This window comes from Salvelinus alpinus, chromosome 22, assembly GCF_045679555.1.
Source record: "Salvelinus alpinus chromosome 22, SLU_Salpinus.1, whole genome shotgun sequence".
Lineage (NCBI taxonomy): Eukaryota > Metazoa > Chordata > Actinopteri > Salmoniformes > Salmonidae > Salvelinus > Salvelinus alpinus.
In genome coordinates, this window is record NC_092107.1 from 7,053,576 (window position 1) to 7,078,831 (window position 25,256).

At 42.8% G+C, this 25,256-nt stretch overlaps 3 protein-coding genes, 1 long non-coding RNA gene and 1 other non-coding gene across 5 annotated transcripts; 2 read left to right on the forward strand and 3 right to left on the reverse strand.

The window, feature by feature from the left end:
* Positions 1–1,994: 1,994 nt before the first annotated feature.
* LOC139548891 (uncharacterized) lies at positions 1,995–10,516 on the reverse strand. The gene is made up of 4 exons (XM_071358822.1): positions 10,366–10,516; positions 3,911–4,604; positions 3,393–3,642; positions 1,995–3,145 (listed from the first exon to the last, which is right to left on the reverse strand). Exons 2-4 carry the CDS (start codon positions 4,561–4,563, stop codon positions 2,897–2,899), a joined length of 1,152 nt encoding a protein of 383 aa, XP_071214923.1. The 5' UTR covers positions 4,564–4,604; positions 10,366–10,516; the 3' UTR covers positions 1,995–2,896.
* Positions 10,517–13,548: 3,032 nt separating this feature from the next.
* LOC139548894 (uncharacterized) lies at positions 13,549–24,782 on the forward strand. Its single transcript, XR_011669783.1, has 2 exons — positions 13,549–13,837; positions 24,282–24,782. It is a non-coding gene; the product is annotated as an uncharacterized lncRNA (long non-coding RNA).
* LOC139548892 (dual specificity protein phosphatase 14) lies at positions 14,605–15,497 on the forward strand. Its single transcript, XM_071358823.1, has 2 exons — positions 14,605–14,722; positions 14,826–15,497. The coding sequence occupies exon 2, from the start codon at positions 14,853–14,855 to the stop codon at positions 15,363–15,365; it is 513 nt and encodes a 170-aa protein (XP_071214924.1). The 5' UTR covers positions 14,605–14,722; positions 14,826–14,852; the 3' UTR covers positions 15,366–15,497.
* LOC139548893 (DNA-directed RNA polymerase II subunit RPB4-like) lies at positions 15,496–16,698 on the reverse strand. The gene is made up of 4 exons (XM_071358825.1): positions 16,564–16,698; positions 16,282–16,462; positions 16,064–16,159; positions 15,496–15,896 (listed from the first exon to the last, which is right to left on the reverse strand). Exons 1-4 carry the CDS (start codon positions 16,637–16,639, stop codon positions 15,818–15,820), a joined length of 432 nt encoding a protein of 143 aa, XP_071214926.1. The 5' UTR covers positions 16,640–16,698; the 3' UTR covers positions 15,496–15,817.
* trnag-ucc (transfer RNA glycine (anticodon UCC)) lies at positions 22,406–22,477 on the reverse strand. Its single transcript has one exon. It is a non-coding gene; the product is annotated as a tRNA-Gly (tRNA).
* Positions 24,783–25,256: the final 474 nt, after the last annotated feature.

Consider the following 25,256-nt stretch of genomic DNA (forward strand, 5'->3'; position numbering starts at 1 on the left):
ACACTCACTGTGCACTGGCTCTTCCAACCTGTTCAGATTGCTTTCCTCTGAAGAAAGAACACTGTTAGAAGCACAAATAAACTCACATGGTCCTTACAATGAAAGAAGAGTAAAGATTGACACAGACAGTGGAATATATTTACCAAAGGAAGTAACCAATTTACTTTCTTGGTATCTGTACCATTTGTGCTCAGTTCTTCATCTGAACTGTCCAAATGGTCATCTGGTATACCACCCAGAGGTTGGTCATCATCTGGTATACCACCCAGAGGTTGGTCATCATCTGGTATACCACCCGGAGGTTGGTCATCATCTGGTATACCACCCGGAGGTTGGTCATCATCTGGTATACCACCCGGAGGTTGGTCATCATCTGGTATACCACCCAGAGGTTGGTCATCATCTGGTATACCACCCAGAGGTTGGTCATCATCTGGTATACCATCCAGAGGTTGGTCATCATCTGGTATACCACCCAGAGGTTGGTCATCATCTGGTATACCACCCAGAGGTTGGTCATCATCTGGTATACCATCCAGAGGTTGGTCATCATCTGGTATACCACCCAGAGGTTGGTCATCCTCTGGTATACCATCCAGAGGTTGGTCATCATCTGGTATACCATCCAGAGGTTGGTCATCCTCTGGTATACCATCCAGAGGTTGGTCATCATCTGGTATACCATCCAGAGGTTGCTGGTACTCTATTATTCCAGACAGCAAGTCACTCAGTTCATCGGTCTTGTCTTTTTTTTGGTGGTCCACCACCAGTAGTAAATCACTCTTCTGATCTCTACATTCTAAAGCCAGTTTAAGGTTCTTCCACAGAATCGATAAAGGCAGATATCATTCAATATAAGTGATGTCACAAAAATAAGAATATGAGAAATACTGATAATAATGAAGATATCTCACCTGAAGTTGTTGTACTCTTCTTGTGGTTACATTTTCATTTGCATTGAATTCCCAACCACTCTTTTTATTTTCCTCAGTAGCAGTAGTACGGTTTTTACTTTCAATAACTAAATGGTTTGACAAAATTTGTTTTAGTAGCATTTTTTCATACTCACTAAAGTTTTTTGAACAAATTATTTTGGCATCTGCCATTGTTTTTCTCAAGATTCACACCAGTAATGGTGTTTTCCATTCCGGGTTTTTATGAGCACAATTAGACCAACAGCATGTGCTCATACCTAACCTAATCAGGCTTAACCCAGGTGTTCTCATTTAGGCTTACTTACCTTACTCCAGGACTCTGACTTACTAAACCAAATTTAAGCTACGTTCATGAAAGCTACTTAAATGGCCTAGTTTAACTAGTACACATTAAGGCCTACTCCTGGCTTAATCTAAGCCCCGTCTGTGAAACCGGCCCATGATGTCGCTAGCTGATACTTAAAATACCTATCCAGGCATTGTAAGAGCCTATCACTGTCTCCAGAACTGTACAATGTCCATCCATTCACAGACAATCATGTCTTCTCAGGAAGGAATCAGGGGCTACAGGAGAGGGGATGGGGGGATGGAGGGAGGGCAGGGGTGAAAGATGGATGTGGTTGGTAACCGTCTGCTGAACATAACTTCTTCTCACATGCTAATCTCATTTACCCCCACCTGTCCCTTCATCTCTTCATCCATCCCTTCATCTCTCCATCTACCCTTACCTTCATCCATCCCTTTATCCCTTCAGGCTCCATCCACCCTTACCTTCATCCATCCCTTCATCTTTCCATCCACCCTTACCTTCATCCATGCCTTTATCCCTTCAGCCTCCATCCACCCTTACCTTCATCCATCCCTTTATCCCATCAGGCTCCATCCACCCTTCCCTTAATTACTCCCTCCACCCATCTCTTCATTGGTACATCACTGAACCTAAGGGCTTGTATTGGCTCATCTACACTAGTATGTTCAATTCACTACTTAGTGTTGTACAAGGTACTTGTGAAAATAATCTGTAATTATGTAAACAGAATAACAATGAGACTAACGAGCTAGTCCTTGACCTTTATTACTGCATGTGTCACATATAATAAACAACAACAAAAAAATCTAACTATTTACATCTTACTAAAGGTTTACCATTTGATATACACAGAGTGTACAAAACATTATGAACACCTGCAAAAGATTTAAGTGCCTTTGAATGGGGTATGGCAGTAGGTGCCAGGCACACCGGTTTGTGTCAAGAACTGCAACGCTGCTGGGTTTTTCATGCTCAACAGCAACTCAATATTAGGAAGGTGTTCTTAATGCTATGTGCACTGTGTACATAACGTGTTTGGAAGAGTGCCAGGCATCCACTGGGCACTGTATAATTATACAACTGACAGTCAGTCGCTGGCATGACAATATTTTACATCTTAAATGAAAATGCCTATTTTGAGAAATCAGTCTTCAGAAACCTGTCCATGTGTCTCAAATGGCACCCTATTCCTTACATAGTACAACAACATCAGTCACCAGACCAGATAATGTGGTTTGGTCTTGTTTTAATGGAGCAAAGCACCACGATCATTAAGCATGTAATCTTCTAGTGTCCATTTAAACAACCGATCTCCAGCACAACTACTCTATGCTCTGGTCAGCTGCCACACTACTGATGATATAGGTTGATCTCTGCACACATGAAATCAGCTCCAGGTATCTGAAATGTCTTAAGGCAGGCATGGTTTATTTACATTCAAATATTTGACAGTAAAGTGATAGGTTCAAATCTCTAAGCCTACCTGACAAAAGCAGAAGGTTCCTCCACCACTTATCTATGCAGTCTCCATTGCCCTTTACCACTTACCCTACCCAGACCAGTCCTTCACCACAGACACAACTACAGTCTCAGGACTTCTATATCTGACATCCTGAACCAACCAGCTGTGTTAAGTGTCCAGGCATGCTAGCTACTCCTCTGGCCTCATGGCTGGTACGTCCAGTCCGTTGTCTCTGACGTAGGGCAGGACAGCGTCGGTGTAGAACATCTCCAGCTTGACCAGCGTGTCGTCCCAGAACATAGGGTCAAAGGTCACAGGGATGATGGCTGTTTCCTTCAGGGTGAACACCACTAGGTCAGCCTCGGTTAACCCTGTCACTGCCAGCTGGCACTGGATCTGGGTGTAGTAGGTGTGGTCTGGTTTCAGATGGTACCTCACCTGTAGAGGACAGAAGAAAATAACAATTGGGAAGCGCTGCTAGAATACACTAGTAGGCAGATCTTTATAGATTGAAGATGCTCATTGGTTAAGGGGTTAACTGGTCACAAGGGGGACCAAGGCAGGGCACTCTTCATATAATTAAAATGCCTTTATTATGATAGTATGTTCGGAAGAAAAAAAATATCAATCTTGGCATAGCCTACGTCAGGGAGTACAATGATACAACAAACATGTTCTAACCAACCTGTTCCACACCCTGGTCCTGTATTGTCAGGCAGAAGGCAGGGTCCTCTCTACAGGCCTGGGCTACAGTGTTCTGACGGTGCTTGTAGGGACACTTGACCTCCAGGCAGAGCAGCCGTTGGCCGGTCCTCTGGTCCTCTACAATGCCGTCAGGGCTGCCTGCTAGCCAGGGCCGCTTAGGGTCGATAAATAGGCCACACTCCTGCACCCTCACCGCCCGGCCCAGGGCCTTGCTCTTCAGGCTCTGATATCTGAAAAGAGATGAGATTGTAATTTATTAATCTCTGAGGGGAAATTAGTTTGTCATCCTTACAGCCATAGAAAACCCAGGTGGTTGGTGGACCTTAATTGGGAAGGACGGGCTTGTGGTAATGACTGGAGTGGAATGGGTGGATTGATAAAATACATCAAACACATGGCTTTATGCCATTCCATTTGTGCCGTTCCAGCAATTATTATGAGCCGCCCTACCCATTTAAAACAATCGCAGGACATTTACAGTAAATACATAAATGATACCTCCGCACGGCCTCGGCCTCCTGCTCAATGCCCCAGTTCATGGCGCGGGTTTTGACGTTGGTGCCACGGCCAGTGATGGCGGCCAGATAGGAAGCAGGCGGGGTCTGGCTCTTGCCAGTGACAAAGCGGCTGTGGGCGAGGCGGTGAGCGATGGACGCTGTAATGCGGTTCTGACGCCAGGCGAACCAGCTGGGGTTCTCTCTCTGGCCCCGGGTCTGGAGCTCCACCGCCTCCACAACGCCACCCTCCATCTTCTGACCTAATCCCAGGGGCATGGCTTTGATCCTGGGGGGAGAGACCAAAGGCTTACCCCTGACCTGGCTGCTCTTGACAGGGCTATGACTATGCTGATGGGCGTCAGGTTTCTTCTCTGTGATGTCAGGATGATATCTGACAGTAGGGATGTTCTTTTTGGCGTAACGTGTATCTGTGGTCTTTGCTCCTGCTCCCCTGGCCTGGCTGGCTGTGGCTCTGGTGGTCCCGGAGGCTGAGGTCTTCACAGTGGCTGACCACCCTGCTGAGTCCCCTGAGCCATCAGAGGTTAGGGTGGAACCTTTGTTGATATACATCTGTGTTGGGGGGTTATTTGAGGCAGATGCAACCACTGAGCTGTCACGGTGAGAGCCGTCCTGGCTTGTCTTGGTGGGAGTCATTGTTCGGCGAGTTTCAACAAGTTAGAAGGATTCTGTAAATTCTAAATAAAATAGAGCAGTAAGATACTTTTGCATATAAAAACATGATATGTCCTATTCCTAAAGTTGTGTGTGGACCTAAAATCCCCCAAAGTCCCCACAAGGATAGTAAAACAAGGATAATTCTCCCTTGTGGGGACATTTCCCACATCCCCATAAGGACAAAGGATATTTTAATTTTAAGGGTTATGTTTACAATTAGGGTTAGATTTAGAGTTTGGTTAAGTTACAGGTTAGGGTAAAGGTTTAGGGAAAATAGGATTTTTAATGGGAATTAATTTTAGGTCCCTACGGGCTAGCAAGTGTGTTGGTGGTTTACAGTCTGTCTGTAACTAATGATACCCATTTAATCTCTCCTGCTACCTCTGCCTTCGAGTCTGTATGTGGTGATTGACTAATCCATTTACAACGTAAAGAGCTTGTGAACCTGTACATCACCGAGGCCAAACTTCCTGCCATCCAGGACCTCTATACCAGGCGGTCAGAGGCAGTCCCTAAATTGTCAAAGACTCCATCCAGCCACCCTAGTCATAGACTTCTCTCTGCTACCGCGCGGGAAGCGGTACCGGAGCGCCATGTCTAGGTCCAAGAGGCTTTTAAAAGCCATAGGAGTCCCCCCCTCCACGCTGCTGCTACTCTGTTATTATCTATGCATAACCACTTTAATAACCCAACCTGCATGTACAAAATTACCTCAACACCGGTGCCTCCGCACATTGGCACATTGACTCTGTACCGGTACCACCTGTATATAGCCCCACTATTGTTATTTACTGCTGCTCCTTAATTATAATTTTTCTTAGCTCTTACTTTTTTAGGTATTTTCTTAAAACTGCATTGTTGGTTAAGGGCTTGTAAGTAAGCATTTCACTGTAAGGTCTACCTGTTGTATTCGGCGCATGTGACAAATACAATTGGATTTGATCCTCTTTTACAGTGCCCCTCCACTGCCCAGTTCACAGATCAGTAAATATCCCGTAGCAGGTGGTGTACAGTGGGGGTTAAACTAGGGCTATGTAATGGGGAATGCATTCCCTGAACTGAACAGTTCTGCAGGTGAGGGATCAGGGTTCACATCACCGTCGGCACGTGAGGAGACTACTGGTAGACTGTGTCCCAACTGGCACCGTACTCCCTTTATAGCACTACTTTTGATCAGGGCCTATAGGGCTCTGGCCAAAAGTAGTGCACTATAACATTATAGGGTGCCACTTGGGACGCAAAGATTAATTTCTGCGGTTGAGGGGCAGACTCTCGAGTCCTGATGGCTCGGATCTAAACCGAAACGACCAAACAAGCAACAAACCTACTTCTATGCAAGGTAGGTAATGGACATGACACTCACCCTATAGCAAGCTGGCCAGACATGAGGTATACACAGAGGTACAGAAAGAGTCAATCTACATACTGAGTAACTCTAAGTTGAGAGAACATGGAAGTCACAACGGAGGCATTTAAACCCCCAATGCCCCCTATCGTGTGACTTCAACTGTTCTCAGAACAACACTGTATTAGGAGGCCAACCCCAACAGAGGCTGTTTCTCAAATTGCACCCTATTCCCAATATAGAGGGCCCTGGTCAAAAGTAGTGCACTACATAGAGAATAGAGTGCCATTTGGAACTAACTTAGACACTGGGAGGATCTGCTCCATCCTGACAGAGAACATGATTATGGGAGGGGTTTGGGAGAGTCTTTGTTGACATACTCCAAATGTCTTTGTTTGATCATTACGAGCCTCATTGACTTTAGCTTCTGTTCAACTGTCTGTTTGCTGCTCTAATGGTCTTCTGTTCTTGCTTAGCTCCTCCCCGCCCACTAAACAGAACTTACTGGATAGTATTTCTGAAGTGTTGGAGAGAAGGGTGAGGGTTCAGAGTCAGACGTACAAACGAACCCTACTAAAAGCATGACCATAATCTAGAATTAAGACAGGGACTAATAGGGAGTAAGGACATTGATGGGTAGCAGGTTGTGAGTATAGTACAGACTAAGTAGTAGTAGACTTAGTTCATTTCCTGGGAGTGATCTTTCAGATTTCATCTGAAATGGCACCCTATTCCCTTTATAACGCTGTACTTTTTGGCTAGAGCCCTTTGTAGGTAATTGGATGCCATTTTGGATGTAACCATACTCGATCCCTTCCCCCAGGTAGGCCTGTGTAGTTGTCCAGACCAGGCAGGGGAGCCTGTGAGGCAAAATCATGTGTGGAGCTAGACTAATAATAATAACTTAGATTTTTATGGCAACGCACAGCTCCACACACTCACCGGGTAGTACAGAGGCTTAGGCCACGTTCACGTCATGGAGGAACGACTTGTCTACTTCGGAGGAACGACTTGGAGCGTTCACATGCTCAGAGCTCCGAAGGAACGCAATAACTATTCTCACCATTGACAGCCGAAATCCCTAAGGTCATCCCTAAGTTTTCTAGTCGTAATTACAAGTTGGAGGGGCGTTCACGTGCATTTTTCCCAATAGGAAGGTTGTATTTATGAGTTCCCAACATGACGTGAATGCGGCATTAGGGTGCCTGCCACGCACACACCGTGTGAGCTTTTGGTCAGCTCAACTCTATTTCTCTGTACTAGCTCAGCTCACCCATCCACTCAAGCTCTTACATCAAATGCTGACCGCATTACCTCCCGAGATGATAATTTTCTTCGGTTATTGTCACTGCCGTGTATATCCCCCCAAGCAGACACCGTGACAGCTCTCAAAGAACTACACTGGACTTTGTGCAAACTATAAACCGCATATCCTGAGGCCACATTTATTGTACCTGGGGACATTAATAAAGGAAATCTGAGGAAAAAGCTCCTGAAATTCTATCAACACATCTGTGCTACACGCAGGGAGAATATTCTTGACCATTGTTATGCTTGACCATCCCCTCCGGGAACGGCTACAAGGACCTCCCCCGCCTTCCCTTTGGCAAATCAGATCACGCCTCCATCCTGCTCCTCCCCGCCTATAGGCAGAAACTTAAGCAGGAAGCACCCGTGGTAAGGACTGTTCAAGGTTGGTCTGACCAATCGCATCTATGCTTGAAGACTATTTTGATCACGCGGACAAGAAGATGTTCGGTTCCTACTGTGACGATTAGAACTTATCCAAACCAAAACCGTGGATAGATGGTAGCATTCGCACAACTGAAACCGAATTCACAAACCTCCGCACAAACCTCCGCATTTAACTACATCAAGGTGATTGGGAACATGGACGTGTACAAACAGACCAGCTATGACCTCCATAAGGCAATCAATGAGGCAAAACTACAGTACAAGGACAAAGTGGAGTCGCAATTCAACGGCTCAGACACAAGACGCATGTAGTAGGGAAAGCCGGCCATATCACGGACACCAACACCTCGCTCCAGGACAACCTAAACACCTTCTTCGCCCGCTTCAAAGAAGGTGGGACCCATGCTGTCCATGTCGCCCAAAAAGGGATGACCTTCCATCATCCGGAGGGGAATCCAAGAAGACAGGACTGGAGACAAGGACCAGAGTCAAAGCGGGAAACAGCATCAGGCAAGGAAAACAGGCACAACAGGATAACAGGATCTGAATAATAACAAACGGCTAGAAACGTAGACTGACTGAGCAGAGATTACGATCTGGCAGCGTGGAAGTGGCAAGGCTGAGTATTTGTAGAGGTCTTGATTATGGAACAGGTTGCAGCTGGTGGGGATCTGCTCTGACTTGAGCACACCTGTCTCCGCCCACACAATCACACACACAGAGAGAGAGAGGGAGAGGAAGAGTACTGGGGGAGTGGCGGCAGGTCAAGGAGACACAGGATGAGCAGTAGAGGACATTGCAGGAGCAGATGTGACAGATGGTTTAAGCACATGCGTGCCGAACTGTGGGGGGTTATCCATACGGATCACGGATCAACTACGGTCCGTTACACCACTACCAAATATACACTGGAATTGCTTACCAAGAAGACACTGAATGTTCCTGAGTGGCCTGAGTTACAGTTTTGACTTAATCCTTCTGCTGTGTTCCAGTCGAATTGGACCGATTTACAAGTTCTCTCTTAGTTCATTTAATCTGATTGTCATAAGGTTCCATGACTTTGTCCACACAGGGCATCTGAACACACAAAATACATTTTGATGATGTTCATTACATTTTTGGTGTTTTATTTAACTTTGTACACCTGTGGTGTTCCCGGTCCGGTCATTAGAAATGAATGGGTGAGACTACAATTAGTGTATAAAATTTTGTTCAGGCCCATGCCCATTCATCAGATGGACACACTTTCTCTCCCAGACCCCCACATGCATGTGTTTGAGCGCACACACACACACACACACACACACACACACACACACACACACACACACACACACACACACACACACACACACACACACACACACACACACACACACACACACACACACACACACACACACCTAACTCCCCTTCTTGGCTTCCATGTCAACCCCCACGGGAACCTTTCCCCAATAGAATCTTTCCCCCACGGGAACCACACCTATTGGCATTCTCACAAACAATCGCAACATTGTTTCAATAACAAATATAACTTTTCTTGCAGCTCTGGTATATAAAGCTTTTTTGAGGTCATGCTCACAATTCATTCTGTGGCAGCATAATGATCAAACAATATACTGTATGTGAGGCTCTTGATCATATCTTTGATCATGACACTGGTGAGGAGGAAAGTCCCTGTTAAACTTTGACACAAAGTAGTCTGTGATAAATAGCACAATATGTTTAATCTGTATTTGTTATAGTCAAAATAATCCATGGATTTTTTTAACTCAAAAACGAGTTGTATGAGCTCAGGTCAATGAGGCCTATAGGCCATAAATAGCAAATAGAAGTTCAAAACGTGTAATGTTCACAAGAACTTAAGTTTATAAAAAGATCTAACACAACATTATGTGATAATATATGTATTATTATGGATTTATAATCAGCTATAATGGGGCGGTTATTTTGGACCGGGAACACAGAATTAATTAACATGAAACGAAGCACAACAGGAGGGTTAAATCTACTTGAAAATCTATGGCAAGACCTGAAAATGTTTTACTAGCAATGATCAACAAACAATTTGACAGAGCTTGAATATTTTTGGGGGGAATAATGGCCAAATGTTGCACAATCCAGGTGTGGAAAGCTCTTAGATTTACCCAGAAAGACTCAGATGTAATCTCTGCCAAAGGTGCTTCTACAAAGTATTGACTCACGAGTATGATACTTCTCCATTTCATTTTCAATACATTTGAAAAAATGTCTTTTTTTATTTTTTTTAATCAATTCTGAGTTCAAGCTGTAACACAACTAAATGTGGAATAAGTCAAAGGGTATGAATACTTTCTGAAGGCACTGTAGAACCCTCTGTAGAAAGGGTTTTACATAGAACCCAAGAGTTCTACCTGGAACCAAAAAGTTTATTCAAAGGGTTCTCCTATGGAGACAGCCGAAGAACCTTTAGGTTCTAGATAGTACCCTTTTTCTAAGAGTGTAGGAGTCAAGGAACAGAAACTATACACACATTACATTCGGTTCCTTTTTCGACAGCCAGGTGAGCTAAATGGTCTTGATTTATCTGGAGTGGTGTAATAGAATAATCCCAGCTAACTGTGTGTTTTAAAGGGTTGTTTGGCCGTTTCAAACTAATAGTTTTAGAAAGAATACAGCAGACCTATGTTATCATTGTCATTGTCCTTTTCTACTAAATTACTGAGCAGAATAGTATTCCACAAAATAAAATTGTTGCTTACCCGATGAAGTTATGTCTAGTCGAGAGTTGTGTATGAAAGTAAAACTGGTTCAAAAGCGGAATTGAAGATCTACTGCATGAGTCACTATCTCATGACAAACACGTCAGATTCATCCGATTGGCTTGCTGCTGCTCTGCTGCTCTGTGTGTGTGTGTGTCGGGCATGTCCTGAACATGTCTAGAGTCAGTCGCGTTAAAAACAACTCGGAACTCGGAAATATCAGAGCTCTGACTGGGAAAAATCTTTTGAATTGTCTTTCAACTCGGAATTCAAAGTCGGAAACTCGGGCATCTTTCTAGAGCTCTGACTTTCCGAAGTAAGGATTTGACCTCGTTTTTTCCCCGAGTTCCCAGTTGTCTTGAAAGCACCAAGTGAGACAAAATACATAGTCCTATGTAAATCTGTATTAGGCTATACATCTTTATTACACTATAATAACCATATTACTGCATCTCTTAACCATCTTATGAATAACAGGATAAAAAAACAAATAATGTTCCTGAATAAATTATTTTAAAAATACGTTTTTCAGGGCTGCCAACTTTTGAAGAAAGCTTGGATTGAGATATACTTTGTGAATTTCATTGCCCCTTGGCACAATCCCTAGACTGGGAGTTCTCCCCCAGGAAGATTTTACTGTTTTAAAGCAAATTTCCTGCAAATCTATGTATTTTGAGGCCTATGACCATAGTGTACTATTAAGTGTATTCAGGATGCTTTGAACATTAAATGAACACTCAAAATTATGCTCATATTTTTTTCCACATATATTTTTTTAGGTGGTTTGACACATTATTCAGACAGTAATGAAATGAGATAGGGAGACAGGCAAATGCTAGAAACAGTGGGAAGGTTGGAAGCAGGGAATTATCCCTTTTCTCAGGTGGAAAGTATGTATGCGACACATTCCACCTGGTAGTGTCACCACTACACCAAGGCTCTCCACAGGGCTCTCTGTAAATATTAATGGTTGATGGCAGTGGGTAAGCAAATCATAGATTGCAGTCTGCTTGTCCATAGACTGCTTTCAAGGACAATACACAAACATTTTATACTTTGTCATTGGGTAAACTCTCTCTTTAAAATAGGAGTGGAAGAAAATCCTGCTTGCTCTCCAGGAGGGTTGGCCACCCCAGATCTATGTTTCCCAAGTGCTGGGTGTTTGAAAATGTTCTTGTTATAACAATTAATTTCTCAAGATCACACAACCTTCAAGAAAAGTCTAATGAATATCAATATTCAGGCGGTTTATGTCTACTAGTTGAAGATCCTTGCCATCATCTTACTCTACATAGACAAAATATTATGCCTTTATGAGTTGTGAGTCCCCCTACCATCTATAATGTCAAAAATTATATTTGATACCTGGAGCATTTAATATCCCATGCTTATTTGTATGATTTATTCAAAACTGTCCATAATTGGCTGCAAAAATGCATAGCCTCATATAATTAATTTTCAAAGACAAGAGTAGGCATCAGATTTCAAATATGAGATAACTCTGGCAAAATTGGGAAGAAGTGGAATAATAAAATAATTGTGGGGAATAACAGTAGTGTTCTTGCTGAGAATCACAGTAATTACTCTATATTTTAGCCCATTGTTAAGAATTAGAATTGTTCCACTGATCAGATTAAATAAAGTAAATAGCTAATAAAATCTACTGAATCAAATATGACATAAATCTGCCCCTACACTCTACCCAAATAGTTTTATATGTATTGTACCCCATCTAGAATCAAATTGACACTTTTGGGTTCACAATCTGTTTGACAAAATTATTTTCATGGTTACACATAGGTCCCCCCAATTTCCCTCCTAAAACATATTGTAGGTCTGTCTGCTGCCTTTTCGTTGTCACAGCATAAATGCCAATCACCAAACGAGGGGACTAATGGTAGTGTGGATTACATCGATTTTAGTACATGCTGTCAAAATGCTGCGTTCTGTCTGCAATAGGGACGGGAGTAACCGCAAACTAATTTTGTTGACAACATTGTACATAAAACAACGTTACCGTACCGCTCTTTTTACAGTTTTATAAACTCCGTGGAGAACGATCTCTCCATTCAGCTCCACTATAATCCTGAGTCAAATGCGTGTCTCACGGCCAATGCGTGGGAGTTGGCAGCTCTGGTTTTTAGTTTAAGGCTGCGTTCCAAACACGTAAAATACACCCTCCACTTACGGCCATATTTGCCGTCGTTGGTCCAAACAATTACCCAAGCAAGGGAAGTTGGCAAGTAAGCCCCCCAGCCCTCGTTTGTGATCGAGTGTAAAATTCTGTTCACTCTCCCATAATTCAATTTGCAATGATTGTACATTGGCTAAGAAAAGTCAACCAAAACTTAAAACCAAAATCAATATGGAGAGAAGTCAACATACAAGTGTAAGTAAAAACAAATGTAAACAAGTTAGAAATTGTGCAACTACCAGTAGTTCCATCATGACTAATCATCCACCTCTGGCCTGCTCGCCTCCCTACCACTGAGGAAGTACAGTTCCCGCTCAGCCCAGTCACAACTGTTCGCTGCTCTGGCCCCCCAATGGTGGAACAAACTCCCTCACGACGCCAGGACAGCGGAGTCAATCACCACCTTCCGGAGACACCTGAAACCCCACCTCTTTAAGGAATACCTAGGATAGGATAAAGTAATCCTTCTCACCCCCCCCCCCCCCTTAAAAGATTTAGATGCACTATTGTAAAGTGGCTGTTCCACTGGATGTCATAAGGTGAATGCACCAATTTGTAAGTCGCTCTGGATAAGAGCGTCTGCTAAATGACTTAAATGTAAATGTTAAATGTAATAACAGGCAAGGGCGGTCCATTAAATTGAATTAATTCCACCCTTGCTCTGCAAGTGTCAACTCATGATATGTCATCAGAAGTGTCCACTTAATTTGAGGGCTGAGGGGAGAGGGTGTCTTATACATGTTTGAAATGCAGCCCAAGAAACAATCAAAATGGGTCTGTGTTCAGTATGTTTTTATGTTCTGGAACGTTCAATTGAACAGAAACGGTGCTGTACTGAACAACCAGTTGAAAAACGCGGAGGGGTTGTGGGCATATATACAGTCATTGGGCGCCATCCATTTTGTCAAGTCGATGGTCACCGGCTGCATTCCAAACACTTAAAAGGCACACCCTCTCCCCTCAGCCCTCAAATTAAGTGGACACTTCTGATGACGTTTGACAAGTTTACACTTGCAGGGCGAGGGAGGAAGGAATGAATTTTAAATGGACCGCCCTTGCACGGAAATTCATCACTCGACGATTGTATTTTCAGCTACCGGTAGCTGGGTGGGTGCTTTATATGCGCTACAGTCAATTATGATTGCATGTCTACTTATATTAACTATATAATTATTAACATACACCTACTGTATGATAGCTAGCAAATTAATTAGCTAACTAACGTTAGCCTGCCTAGCTGGAACTTCTGAAGAAGTTCAGCTGAAGAAGAATTTCATGGTAAGGTCTACACCGTTTGTATTCAGCACATTTGACATTGTTTTGTTGTTGATTTTGATCATCCTGCAGCCATCTCCTGCATTGTGAGAGGTTCTATTGTCAACCAATCATTAGGGTCGCGGCAGGTATCATGGGGCGGCAGGTAGTCTATTGGTTAGAGTGTTGGATTAACAACCAAAAGGTTGCAAGATCAAATCCCCGAGCCGACAAGGTAAAAATCTGTCGTTCTACCCCTGAACAAGGCACTGTTCCTGGGCCGTCATTGAAAATAAGAATTTGTTCTTAACTGACTTGCCTAGTTAAATAAAGGTAAAATAAATGAAAAGGGTGTTTTGTACACACATTATATTATGATTTCAGTTTGTGAGTGTGTGATATGGGGGTTAGATACATATTTATTTCTAAATTATAAAAACCTCTTATAATAAAACGTTAACACAGCCATGTTGACCTGAGCCTTGCTGTTGGAAAACCACATTAGTGTCTGACTTTTGGCTGTCACAGATGCAGCTCCCCTCGACTTTCGTCTACATTCGGTTGCTTTGGCCTTACCACTCAAACGCGACCATAGGTTGTGGAATGCTGTCAGCATGGCCGCTGCCCTTTAAATACGTCATTCATTGCTTCAAGCCACACGGGAGCAAACGTACATCAAAGTCTGCTCAAGAACGTAGAAGAACATTTTGAACGAGTCGTTCAGTATAAACCGTCCCTCAACATAGCAAACGTTCAAGCGAATTGAATGCACCTCTATGACAATTCAGTCACGTGACGAAAGTGGATAATTACGTCAAATCTATGCGACAGGAAAAACGGCTGCCGTAAAACAGAAAAAAAAATCGTGTTTTAAGGTTAATCGATATTGGCTTCGGCTCTTCTTCTCTGGTAAGTCTAAGGCAAATCGCAATTAAGTAAAGATATTCACATGTTTGTGCTGACTTAAAGACTGTGCATCTTTTTACAACTTAATCGTGTTTCTCTGTTGTAGTGAGACAGCCGTCAATGTCCATTCCCCATGTCATTCTCCCAGATCACCCAGTCTTTGTATCTGGGTGGTGTGGACACAGTCTTAAAGCCCACCGGTCTCTACAGTAAGAACATAACTCTGATAGTCAACGCCACAGCAGAGCACCCCTCTCCTCAGTACGAGGGGGTGGAATGTTTCCAGGTACCCGTACTGGACCAGCCTCACGCCCCCCTGGCCTGCTACTTCGATGCTGTTGCAGAACGTGTCCATAACAACCACTCAGGTAGTACGCTGGTCCACTGCACTGCAGGCCGGAGCCGTTCTCCTACCCTGATCATGGCTTACCTGATGAGGTATGAGGGGGTATCACTGCGCCAGGCCCATGAGTGGGTCCTGAAGTACAGACCTCATATCCGGCCCAATGCTGGTTTCTGGAGACAGCTGATGGAGTATGAGAGGAGGCTCTATGGGAAGAATACTGTGAGGATGGCTGCTACCTCCTGTGGTGTGCTGCCCGAGGCTCTGGATGGACAGGAGGCTATTTACTGTGTGAATGGCTGATGGTATGTGTCCCAAATGGCACCTATTCCTTATGTAGTGCACTACTTTTGACAAGGGCCTAAACTGAAAAGAGTGCTATTTGGGATTTGTCATAGATGTATATGAGAAAATAAAACCAATTGCTATAAAAAACAAATATAAATCTGATGTTTATTTATAAAGTATTTACATTTAGTAATGTATGTATTCATCCTAGCTTGGTATGGTCTTCTAAATGGAGCTGTATCATCTCTTTAATGAATGTACGGATCTGCCGTGCCTGACGCACCCCTCGGCTGTCGATACACCCCCCAAGTCCATTTTGGAGGTCAGAGTCCCGTTGCATCCCAAACGGCACCCTATATAAGGTGTCATTTAGGATGCACAGTGTCCTTCTGGGTGGGTAGCAGAGCCCAGTATTTTCTGACATAACTATGGGTTTAGGTTAGAACCGGCCAGAGGAGGAACTGTCTTCAGTATTGGAAACTTCTCTTGGTCTGGATGTCATCAAGGATCTGCTGCAGCTCCTCATCCTCAAACCGCCCCTCCAGACTTTAGACAGAACAAACAGGCTTCAGTACACAACAGCACAACTACTGTCAGTAAATTTATACCAAACATTTACACCTGATTTCATGGTCAAGAGCCAACTGCTACCCAAATAGATACAAGATTTAGAGTCTGGTGATATGGGAGGAGGCAGTAACAGCAGGTCCTACCTAGGGATGAGGGCTTTGGCCTCCTCCGCTGCTTCTGGACACAGGTTGGCCAAACTGGCCAGCTCAAATTTATGCAGCTTCTTCTGTAAGAGCAAGCTATAGGATACAGAGCAATAATTTCAGTCATCACAAAGTTACCACCATATAAAATATATATTGTATTTTATATGGTATTGACATTGGTTTTTGGTTGTGATAGTGACAACAGCTACACTGACCTGCGGACACTGGCTATAGTTTCTCTGTTTTTGAACCGGCTGAAACGTGCAGTATAATTCAGGGTTTTCATGAAGACCTCCGATAGCTCTTGTTCGTCCTCTGCACTCTCGTTCTGCTGCTTGCGATGCTCCAGAAGCATGTGTACCTCGGAGTTTAGAAGTGTCTCCGCGTTCTCGAACTCTTTGAAGAACACAGGTGTGTTTTAATGTAGTTAGCTAGCTAAATACCTTAAGTGAATCGTTATATTCAATATAGTTATCATAAATAAGCGGGATACGAACCTTTGGGGAAAAGTAACTGAGAAGCGTCCTCCTCAATATCTCCGACAGTTGTTGTTGAACCGCCTCCGGACGTCATGCTGCTTGTAGCAATTAATTAATTAACCTTCCTAGCTAACGTTACAGTAAAATAAAAAGCCACAAAGCTGATATCCAGTTGCTTGCTCTGAACCAAATGGCGCCTATATCGGCGCCTAATAAATGTTTTGGCATTATAAAAACATTAGCAAGGCGAAACTCCAAATTATTCAAGGAAGAGGAGGCTGCTACCTAACAAAAATCAGTGTCTCATAGCAACACAAAAAAGTACTTCCGGGTCATGGTATTTAGACTTTTAAAAGTCCCCCACGTAATAGTAGAAAAGTGTCAATTACCAGTATTTATTCGATATATGAAAAATATTTGTCTAATAAGCATTAAATGTGGGTTTTAAAACATTTTCCAATGTAAAATAAATGCCCCCAATGCGAATCAATGTATATGGAATACATATTGAATACATATATTTTACTCCACCCATTCCATTGGCCACAATGCAAATCAGTGCATTTGGAAAGTATTCAGACCCCTTCCCCTTTCCACATTTTGTTACGTTACAGCTTTATTCGAAAATGTATTAAATACATGTTTTTCTTCATTCATCTACACATGATACCTCATAATGACAAAGTGAAAACAGGTTTTTAGATTTTTTGCAAATGTATAAAATAAAAAAACAGAAATACTTTGCTATGAGACTCGAAATTGAGCTCAGGTGCATCTGTTCCCTTTGATCATCCTTGAGCTGTTACTACAACTTGATTGGAGTCCACCTGTGGTAAATTCAATTGATTGGAAATGATTTGGAAAAGCAGACACCTGTCTATATAAGGTCCCACAGTTGACAGTACATGTCAGAGATAAAACCAAGCCACAAGGTTGAAGGAAGTGTCAATTTATATAGTCTTAATTACATTACTTAGATATGTGTGTGTTGTTACTGCACTGTCGGCGCTAGAAGCACAAACATTTCGCTACACCCGCAATAACATCTGCTAAACACGTGTATGTAACCAATACATTTTTTTTTAGAGCTCCGAGACAGGATTGTGTCAAGGCACCGATCTGGAGAGGGTTACCAAAAAATGTCTTCAGCATTGAAGGTCCCCAAGAACACAGCAGCCTCCAATATTCTTAAATTGAAGAAGTTTGGAATCACCAAGACTCTTCCTAGAGCTGGCCGCCTGGCCAAACTGAGCAATTGGGGGAGAAGGGCCTTGGTCAGGGAGGTGACAAAGTGTAACAGTATAACTTTAGTACGTCCCCTCGCCCCGACCTCGGGCGCGAACAAGGGACCCTTTGCACACATCAACAACAGTCGCCCACGAAGCATCGTTACCCATCGCTCCACAAAGGCCGCGGCCCTTGCAGAGCAAGGGGAAACCCTACTTAAGTCTCAAAGCAAGTGACGTAACTGATTGAAACGCTACTAGCGCGTACCCGCTAACTAGCTAGCCATTTCACATCCGTTACACAAGAACCCAATGGTCACTCGGACAGAGCTCCAGAGTTCCTCTGTGGAGATGGGAGAACCTTCCAGAAGGATAACCATCTCATCAGATCCTTGATGAAAACCTGCTCCAGAGCGCTCAGGACCTCAGACTGGGGGCGAAGGTTGACCTTCCAAAAGGACAAAGGCCCTAAGCACACAGCCAAGACAACGCAGGAGTGGTTTTGGGACAAGTTTCTGAATGTCCTTGAGTGGCCCAGCCAGAGCCTGGACTTGAACCCGATCGAACATCTCTGGAGACCTGAAAATAGCTGTGTAGCAACGCTCCCCATCCAACCTGACAGAGCTTGAGAGGATCTGCAGAGAAGAAATGGAGAAACTCCCCAAATACAGGTGTGCCAAACGTTTAGCTTCATATCCAAGAAGACTCAAAGATGCTTCCACAAAGTACTGAGTTTAAGGATCTGAATACTTATGCAAATGTAATAATTCTGTTTTATTTTGAATAAATGTGCAAAAATTTCTCAACCTGTTTTGGCTTTGTCATGATGGGATATTTTGTGTAGATGTAGGGGGAACAACTATTTAGAATAAGGCTGTAATCTAACAAAATGTGGAAAAAGTCTAGGATTCTGAATACTTTCTGAAAGCACTGTATATGGAATACATATTGGCTTATAGAGCAAAAACTATTCTGGATGCCACAGTAAAACTATTGTAGGGAATACTCAGTAGGGTCTTTAGAATGTATATATGGTGTCATTTCATGGGGTTCTAAATAATAGTGTTGCTGGCCTGTAGGGATTTATATTTTCCTGAAAATCGACTAAATTTCAATACCGGGAGTAATTCATATGTATACAAAGAATCCTGGGAAATACCGCAAACATCCTAAGTGCCCATTTTAAAGCGTTTAAAACCAAGATATGGTCACTATGCCAGGGTTATCCCAAAATAAGATTGTCACTACGCCACATTTCCGGCTTGGCTGTGCCACTATGTAAAGATTTCACAGTAAGTGAAACTGATATTAAGATACCTTGATATTCAACAATTCTCTCTTCATCTCCCTTTATTCATGAGTTGATCTGCTATCTGTATAATCATCAACTCGATTTTGCCAAATAGGAGATTCTGTAATTCGTTGTTGGTTATCTAGAAAGCTTAGCAACTTTGGTCATTTTACTTTTGTTTGACTGCAGTTAAAGTTTGTATGATTCGACAACGCTATATTTTACTCGGGATGTGCTCTGTGCGTCCTGAGCGCGCTCTGTGTCGAAATAGCCTACTACTGAAATGCACTAAATTAATTGAGAAACATGATAACTCACGGAATTTATTAACGGCCTGTTTCGCAATTCACAATGTCATTGGCGATCAAAGTTAAGCCTACTCTATCATTAGGGCTACTTAACGAGGACCAACTCTGTTTTATCTACTCTCATACCGTTTGTTGATCACACATTCCCTACTGACGCTCTCGTATGGTCAGCAATACCAGACAGCGCAAAGAAGCTGGGGAAATGTTATAGCGGTATTTTGACATGTGTAACGGATGTGAAATGGCTAGCTAGTTAGCGGGTACGCGCTAGTAGCGTTTCAATCAGTTACGTCACTTGCTTTGAGACTTAAGTAGGGTTTCCCCTTGCTCTGCAAGGGCCGCGGCTTTTGTGGAGCGATGGGTAACGACGCTTCGTGGGTGACTGTTGTCGATGTGTGCAGAGGGTCCCTGGTTCGCGCCCGTGTCAGGGCGAGGGGACGGTACTAAAGTTATACTGTTACATTGGTGCCGTGACCCGGATCACTGGTTGCTGCGGAAAAGGAGGAGGTTGAAAGGGGGGTGAGTGTAACGGATGTGAAATGGCTAGCTAGTTAGCGGGTACGCGCTAGTAGCGTTTCAATCAGTTACGTCACTTGCTTTGAGACTTAAGTAGGGTTTCCCCTTGCTCTGCAAGGGCCGTGGCCTTTGTGGAGCGATGGGTAACGATGCTTCGTGGGCGACCGTTGTTGATGTGTGCAGAGGGTCCCTGGTTCGTGCCCGGGGTGAGGGGACGGTTTAAAGTTATACTGTTACACATGCATATAGCAGATTTGCATTGACAATGCAACCTATGGAATATCTAATAAAGTTAGGAATTTTCATGCGAGACAGGAGTAAGGATTTTGTTTCATTTGGATTGGGACGATAGGAAAATAGCATAAGGTCTATAAAAGGCTACGTGAGTCAATAGATAGCAAGGCCGGCTCGCTCATTAAGCGGCATTTTCTGTGCTAAACTGACCAAGACGCACCAACAACAAATAAAAACGAATCATTCTGCCCAAAAACCATGTAAATTTCTCTCAACCAGTGGCATATGGGCTTTTTAGGTGAACGCTGATGCCGCCCTGTGATAAGCAATGCCCACTTTGTCAAATGGATGGGCGTCAATTATTTATCTTGTACATTCTCAGCGTGCATCTCCAGGGTGCTGTTGGAGAGACGCATCGTTGCCGAGCTCCACCAATTTCCGTAAAAAAATCGTCTAACATAAATCATGTAGTATATGGTAGAAAGTGTTCGTGGGCTTTTCTGTAGCCTACAGGTTGGAGATAAAATGTATGACAATGTAATGATAGACACGTTTTACATCAAGCAGGTTTCTCCGATTAAATAGCCTAACTTTAATGGCGCCCAAATCAAATAAAACATTTGCTGACATGTTGACAACATATCCTTAAAACAGGACAGGTCAATGTAAAATACAAAAATATTTGTCATGGTCAGTGGTTTCAAGTTTGTATCCGTCAATTTGACGAGCTGATCATAGCGAAGAATAAAGCAATTTTGCATTTCCCTCTGTGTAAACACATTTCAAATAGATTCAGGATAACTCCTGAAAGTTAGGTAGCTGATATTCAGAAGTTTAAATATGTAAAGGATGGTTTTGTTCTCTTTTAACATAAATATATGCCTTATAGAAGTAGGACATGTTAATCACAAAACATAGCGTGACTGCAGAAAAGCTGTTGTTAATCTAGGGTGTCGACTGTGCAAACCACAAGGTTGAGACAAGATGGAAAAATGCTGAATAACAAGAAAACAGGAACTGAGGAATGTGTAGGGAAAATGCTGAATAACAAGAAAACAGGAACGGAGGAATGAGTAGAAACCAACAAATCAGCTCAATCTTCACAAGAACCATTCCGGACATTTCAATCTTGAGTGCTGTGACTGGACACCACCGATAGGCTAGCAAGTTTAAACCACGCTAAGCCTCTACTGTGACAGGCCAACTCTAAAGTTGGAACTAACTCTGGAACAGTATAAAAGAAGATGTCTGTACTATTTCAGTCAGTTCTCTGCTTTACCCTGCGTGGTGATACAATGAACCCGTATATACGAAAATTGCATTTACCATTCTGAGCTTATGTTAAATAAAAATACTTAAAGTATATTCGGTGACTTTGAATCACATTTTATCCTGATACCAGATTTGATTGACGCAACCTTTCACAAATAGCCAAATTGATTAGTCACAGGAATCTGGACTATTAAAGCCAATGCAACAGCCTGTTTTACAAACGGTGGGCTGCACCCCAGTCATCAAGGGCCGAAGTCTTTTGGACGTATTTTTTTTTGTCGGGTCAGGACCGGCCGTCTTTTTTTGGTGCAGTCCAGATCGGCCTTGGTTTCCACGTCCACGTAAGGTGGTTTTTGGTTTGGCCCAACCATAGACGTCATAGACGAAACTTGGGTGAATGATCATCTTACCATAGAGATCAGACATTACAAAATTACTCTGATTGGCCCAAATCAGTAGTTATAGTAATTATCTAAAATGTGTAAGTCACACAGTTATCTTGATTGGCCCAAATGGGGACTAAGGTAGGCTATTATGTACTTTACATTCATTTACTTAATCTCCAACCATTTCTCAATGTGCTCCACCTTATAATATTCATTCTCTTATATAAAGTAGTAATTCTCTTTATTTAGATTTCACCCCATGTAGTTATATATTTTTTAACATAATGCACTATGCAAAGCTGCAAGAAAGATTGCTTTTGTATCATACGCATAGCGTTTTATCGCGGACATTTATTTTGAAGGCGAAATCCGGATGTCTTAATGCTGCTTCCGAGACGCTAATAAAACAAAGCTTGAAATAGCTTCCGATTTCGACTAGAGACAAGTCGTCGGATGTCGCCAGGTGGTTGACGATTACATTACAACGCTGACCATTTTCATTCAGTGCTGCATTGTTGGCACTTTTGTGCCGGTTCATTGTTTGGAGAAAAAAAACATGTAGAAAATTGTTTGTACATAGCCAAAATGCTTTTCCAAAAATGCAGGCTCAGACAGTACAAAAAGAATTGCGTTGGCCGGGAATCGAACCCGGGTCAACTGCTTGGAAGGCAGCTATGCTCACCACTATACCACCAACGCTGACATGACTTAAAAATAAACACGACTGATTTTAAAGTAGCAATTTTTATGTTTTCTGTAAATACCTGATTAAAGTTTAGTTGTTTTTAAAAAAATTGGCCATATACATATCAGACACATAATTACACTTATAATTAGCTAAATGTTAACAGAAAATTGACAAACATACTAGAAAATAGGTCACGGTTAAATAATACAGATGTGCTAATGTTGCTTGTTTTAAGGTGTTGTAATCAAATTACATTATTTTGCTAATCCAGCTAATGTGAGCTCGTCCCTGCTAAACCAGTTATGAACGCTAGGCTAGCCTGGTTTTGGTTTGCAAGTCAACTTCCAATTGAAGTCGATAGCTTGCAAAGAGAGGGAGAGAGCTTCCATAGCTAGCTAGCTTACATTACCGGAACAAATATTATCTAACAGTTTTTGTTTCTCATTTCTAATGGTATTACTGCGCATTTGTAAAGTATTCAGACCCCTTGACTTATCCACATTTTGTTACGTTACAGCCTTATTCTGAAATGGATTACACACAATAACACGAAGGGAAAAAATAACAGAAATACCTTATTTACATAAGTATTCAGACACTTTGCAACTAGACTCGAAATTGAGCCCAGGTGCATCCAAGAAACGATTTGGTCAAGGCACAAAAAAAAAAAAAGTCTGCCGTATTGAAGGTACCCAAGAACACAGTGGGCTCCATCATTATAAATGGAAGAAGTTTGGAACCACCAAGACGCTTCCTAGAGCTGGTCGCCCGGACAAACTGTGCAATCGGGGGAGAAGGGCCTTGGTCAGAGGTGAACAAAAATCATACGGTCACTGACAGAGCTCCAGTTCCTCTGTGGAGATGGGAGAACCTTCCAGAAGGACAATTATCTCTGCAGCACTCCACCAATCAGGCCTTTGTGGTAGAGTGGCCAGACGGAAAACACTCCTCAGTAAAAGGCACTGCTTGGAGTTTTCCCAAAAGGCACCTAAAGGACTCTCAGACCATGAGAAACATTATTCTCTGGTCTGATGAAACCAAGATTGAACTCTATGGCCTGAATGCCAAGCGTCATGTCAGGAGGAAACCTGGCACCATCCCTACGGTGAGGCATGGTGGTGGTGGTGGCAGCATCATGCTGTGGGGATGTTTTTCAGTGGAAGGGACTGGGAGAGGGAAAGATGAACAGAGCAAAGTACAGAGAGGTCGTTGATAAAAATCTGATCTAGAGCGCTCAGGACCTCAGACTGGGGCAAAGGTTCACAACAAGACAACAACCCTAAGCACACAGCCAAGATAAAGCAGGAGTGGCTTTGGGACACATCTCTGAATATCCTTGAGTGATCCAGCCAGAGCCTGGACTTGAATCCGATCAAACATCTCTGGAGAGACCTGAAAATAGTTGTGCAGCAACGTTCCCCATCCAACCTGACTGAGCTTGAGAGGATCTGCAGAGAAGAATGGGAGAAACTCCCCAAATACAGTTGTGCCAAGCTTGTAGTGTCATAGCCAAGAAGACTCGAGGCTGTAATCGCTGCCAAAGGTGCTTCAACAAAGTACTGAGTAAAGGGTCTGAATACTTATGTGAATGTGATATTTCAGTATTTTTATTAATACATTTGCAGAAACATTTCTAAAAACCTGTTTTTGCTTTGTCATTTTGCGGTAGTGCATGTAGATTGATGAAGGAAAATACTCTTTGATTTGTACTAGTGATATCCTTGACCTGCTCTGTGTTGGTGTATTGATGGGCTCTCTCTCTCTCTCTTTTCTCTTTTTTTCTCTCTTTCTCTCTTTCTCGCTCTATCATTTCAGAATGGGAGTGTTCAGAAGCGAGGATGTGCTGACAACGTTACCGTCATACTGGTGTCTGTTAGCTTCTGAACAACAGACACCCGATCTGGCCCGTCATTGTGTGCCTCTGAGTGCTATGTCCACCGTGGCTCCAGACCTTAAAACATGACCAGATCCCACCACTCCCAGCAACACTGCCCGCAACAGATGAACATCAGACATGTTGGTCAACCGTTCATTTTAAACAAGATGTTCTAATCTCTAACTCAATGTGAACAGCATACCGTACGCATGTACGCAATGCAAATGCTAATTGCTTGTGTTGCATACTTGCGTAGGGTGTAAATAAGGCCTAATGCTCTGTAGTGCCCTGTACTGCTTGTCCTGATGACTACTGATGATTTAAATGGGCTTTATGTTTTCTATCTAATACATTGTCTTTTCAAATTTGTGCACATGTTTTATTGCCTTAAATGTGTATTTTTCTTTGGGGTACTTTTAATAAAGTAGTTCAGAACAGAATTTCAGAGATTGTACCAAAAAATTCTACACATGTATACAACCCTGCATAATCCAATCGGAAGCTGGTCTACATTTAATGGACTCCTAACTTCCTCCCTGTTCCCGCCACCCTGGATAATACAGATGTCTGTCCCTTCCCTCCGTCCCAAGTCTCCTACAAGTTCATATCATAAACATACATTAGGATTGGCTTTATTGTATCTGATTAGGAATTTAAGAAGGAATCCTGTTTGACACATTGCATGATGCCCCTCTTTATCCCAGACAAATTTCCCCTCATGGACAATAAAGTAAATTATATCAACTTGTAGGACGCCTGGGATACACTTGGGAACCGCATCTCTAGCAATAGCCTATGTTTCTTCCATGGTAACGAATGGGTTTGGCCATTAGATGGTGCTATCAAACCGTTTCTCAACCTCAATCATGATGACGGCCTGTAACAGGCGAGACAGACTTACGCTATCAGACAGA